The sequence below is a fragment of the Fukomys damarensis genome, unplaced genomic scaffold (assembly GCF_012274545.1).
Source record: "Fukomys damarensis isolate Sample0158 unplaced genomic scaffold, DMR_v1.0_HiC HiC_scaffold_39, whole genome shotgun sequence".
NCBI lineage: Eukaryota > Metazoa > Chordata > Mammalia > Rodentia > Bathyergidae > Fukomys > Fukomys damarensis.
Window position 1 is genome coordinate 1029623 of NW_022900951.1, and position 3923 is coordinate 1033545.

General features: G+C 54.0%; 1 protein-coding gene across 1 annotated transcript in view; it reads left to right on the forward strand.

The window, feature by feature from the left end:
* Positions 1–3923, forward strand: part of Gyg2 (glycogenin 2) — a 26993-nt gene that overhangs the window by 21353 nt on the left and 1717 nt on the right. Inside the window, exons 12-13 of the mRNA XM_010606134.1 lie at positions 416–517; positions 1687–1791. Of these exons, the coding sequence (XP_010604436.1) occupies positions 416–517; positions 1687–1791 (207 nt within the window). The remainder of the gene's footprint in view (positions 1–415; positions 518–1686; positions 1792–3923) is intronic.

Consider the following 3923-nt stretch of genomic DNA (forward strand, 5'->3'; position numbering starts at 1 on the left):
GCGCTGGCCACGCCCCCGGCAGGCCCCGCAGCCAACCGCGTTGACGGGCTCTGCCGTGACGTCACCGTATGACCCGGATGCGGAAGGGAGGGAACAGGAAGTGACTGGGACCTCCGTGGCGCCCTCGCAGCCACGGTCACGAGGACTTCACTTCCTCCGCTCGGGCCCGCGGCTCCCGTAGCTCCCCGGGTTGGGGAACCGAGACCTACGCGTGGGCCGTAGCGACACGGTGCGGTTCCGCACAGTAACCGCGGGGCAAGGAAGGGAGGAGGCCTGCTTTCCTTCTGGCTCCCGAGCGTGGAGGTGAGGCTCCTGCCACCTGCCCACTCCGTGGAGAACAGCGCGGTTCAGTTGCATTTATGTGCAGAGAACGGGGAGTTCTTTCTAACGTGCATGTGCTCTTCCTTTGTGACAGACGTCGGCGTGTCCTGAAACGGAGGCTTCGGCTGCAATTCCGTCCGAGCCACAGTCGCCGCCCCCTCCGTCGGCGGAGTGTCCTGCACGCCCCAGCACCTCGGTATGTTCTGTTGTCGACTCTCCCGTGCCCGTCTCTCTGGGCTCTCGGCTTCCCCCGAGTTCTCTCGATCCTTCCATCCACCGGGCGCCGTGTGCTTCGTAGAACACTGAGGCCCGGGCCAGCGTGCAATCGGGGCGCTGGGCTTAAAGTCCAGTTCCGTGGTTCGGGAGGATGGGATTCCCCAAGTGTCCCATCGGAGCTTCTTTTCCTCCTCCTGTGTTGCATTTCCCGACGGTATTAGCAAGATTCAGAAGAGACCAGGATGGGCACGGACCTCTCCGTTGATGTTTGAGGGCTTTTGGTAGGATTTGCACCACGGTCTGCTCCGGTGCCTTCCTTTTATCCGACGTGATTTGTGCCATGGTTTCAGCTACTCACGGTCAGATGGGGTCTGAAAATACTGACCTCACTCTTTAAAGACAGAAAGACCACCTGGTCCTTGCTTTCACGGCTGAGTACTGTTGTAATTTACCTGTTTCATTCATCATTTAAAATTATTGGCTTGTCCTAGTTTATCAGTTAAACTTTTTCAAAGGTGTGTAGGAGACAAAAGTCAAGTACGTGTAGTGTTCAGTCCCATCCAGATGACAGGCATCCATCGGGTGTCTCGGGATGAATCTCCTGAGTAAAGAGAGGCTACCACATGAGTGGAGTATACGTACCATTTTAATTCCTCTTTTTTGATAAATTTATCCTCGTTTGCCATGTGTCCCGTGGCCACGTCAGCAGAAGACTCAACTCTGCAGGTGCATTTTTTTTTTTTTTTTCCTTTTTGGTGCCGGGGATTGAACTTGGGTCCTTGCACTTGCGAGACAGGTGGAGGAACCACAGAGCCAAATCCCTGGCCTTAGGTGCATTGTGATTACTGTCAGTGAGAAATCCGCAGGGAGGTGCATCCACGGACGCTGGCTTTCAAGCACTGACATCCTCCTCTGAGAAAATTGACTTCACTAGGCCGAGGACCCTCTTAGGGTCCCGTCTGGTGTAAGAACGGCCGTCGTTCGGGAGCGTCTGGTGTGGTACCAGCAGCAGGTTTAGTCTTCTCTGCAGGATGCATTGATTTCACCTAGTTTCACCCCAGGAAATAGTATCCCTTGTCCCTGAGGTGAACAGGAGAGCAGTCCAACGCTCAGGACAGACTAACGATCGGACGATTGTGTTTCTGGCAGCCTGAGAATCAAGTCGAAGGCGGCCCGGCTGAAGATCCCAGGGAACCAAGCCAGGAGCCCCGCGCTGAGGTCTCCGGACACCCGGGTCCCCAGGCAGCCTTGGAGGTGGTACACACCCCCCCAGCTTGTCCTGCGTCGGTGGGGGTGCCCCTGGCGGTCCCCGGTGCATGCGTTGCTCTCCGTCCAGTTTTCAGCCTTGCTTAGCGTCCTCTGTCTCTCCCGGTGGCTTTGTTGCGTCCGGATGATTTCTCAATTCCTCGACTCCAATTCACGACGTGACTTCTCTCCTAAAAAGTGGTCCCTTGCGCTGTTGGTTTGAGAGAAGTTTCAGGGGTATTGAGAGGGATTCACACTCGGCTCTTTTGCACTATGAAGAGGAGAAAAGCAGCAGCGTCTAGGGGCTCCTGTTTGGAGTGTAAATCAAACACGCTGCGATTTATTTTTAGGTCACCCAAATGAAAGGTGCTTTCTACTGGTTCCTTTCTTTTTCCTATTGTTCTCATCTTTAACTTCATTTTCTCCACCCGTACAGGTAATGAGAGCAAAGGCCGGGGTTTTCTCTCTCTCAGAATGACCTGGTTATGGCCTTTGGTCTTTGGCGATACTCAGTACAGCTCTAGAACTGGGGTTCGGGCAGTACATAAAAGCTAGTATTGAACCTGAGTTTGAAACATTGCCTAAACTGTCTTCTGTTAGCTTGCTGGTGCTGTTTCGCCTTTTCTCTTTTGGAACCGGGGCTTGAACTCGGGTCCTTGTGGCGTGCAAAGCAGGCAGCAGAAACAGTGAGTTAAATCCCGAGCAGCTTACCGGGACAATAACAGATACCTGAGATAATCAACTTTTAAAAGCTGAAAAGGTTTACTGGGCCGATGATTTCAGACTATGATTGGTTGGACCCATTTCTTTTGGGCCTGTGGCGAGGCAGAAATATCAGACCGGAAGAGCACAGAGGCGGCAACGTGCTCAGCCTGTCATAGCCAGAAGTCAAAGAGGAGAGGCCGGAGTCCCCCAATCCCCTTCAAGGCCACACCTTCAGTGACCTCACTTCCTCCCACAATCACTTTCTGGGCCCGCCCCCAGTGACCTCGCTTCCTCCCCAAAGCCCTTCTAGGCCACGCCCCCAGTGACCTCACTTCCTCCCCAAACCCTTCTAGGCCACGCCCCCAGTGACCTCACTTTCGCTCACTGGGCCCCCAAATAGCACTAAGGGGGGCGGGAGCAAGTCCAATATGGTTCCCAGCTAACAGGTCCTCCAGTTAGAGGTTCACGTCTGGAAGGCTTTCCCACTCGCAGAACCAGAGAGGGGCCGGGGTGGGTGGAAAGGACAGTGCTCTCTCGAGCGTGTGGCCCAGGGCGGTCGTCAGGCTTTCGGTCATCTGTTCAACCGGGGAGCAGCGCTGTGCCTTCGACGTGTGTCCCCCCCGCCCTCCCGTAGGTGACCCTTTCTAGCACACTGATGCGATCCTGCTTATAATATGGTGGGCAGGACTTGTTGCTTTCGTGATCAGCCTCTCCTCTCCTCAGCACAAGTGCCAGGGTCGCAGTGCTTTTCTCTCCCGAATTTCTAGCACACTGATGCGATTCTGCTTATAAGGTGGGCAGGACGCGTTGGTTTCGTGATCAGCCTCTCCTCTCCTCAGCACAAGTGCCAGGGTCGCAGTGCTTTTCTCTCCCGAGGACTGACGTGCAAGGAGGTGCTGTGTGTGCCATTGCTTCTGACGAGATGCCTTTCTCTGAGGCTTAAGGAGGGTGAATCTCAGGCGCTCAGAAGGGAGGAAGGCGAAGTTACTCTGAGATACGTCTCGTTTACTCCTCCTGTCTTCTTGGAAATGAGGGTAGAGTGCTGGACCTTTGATGGAAAATTCCTTTAAAATCACCGTGTGCTCTGCCCCCAAAAATTATAGTGAAGGTTTGTCCGGTGTACAACACCAACCCAGCACGTACAAACTACAACATCTCAAAACTTCCCGTGTAGGGCATCTGTCTGTCCGTCTATCCATCCATTCGTCCGTCCTCTACCTCTCTAGCCATCTATCTCTCTGTATGTATCCATCTTTTCATTGAATTCTGTCTGTTTCATCTTTCCGTGCATTTACCCACCTATCCGCTGATCCGTCCATCTCTGTATCAGTCTATTCATTTATCAGTTGATCCACCCATTAATGCATGTCAGTGCATCCATCCACCCACCCGTCCATCCACCCGTCCACCCACCCGTCCACCCACCCATCCATCCA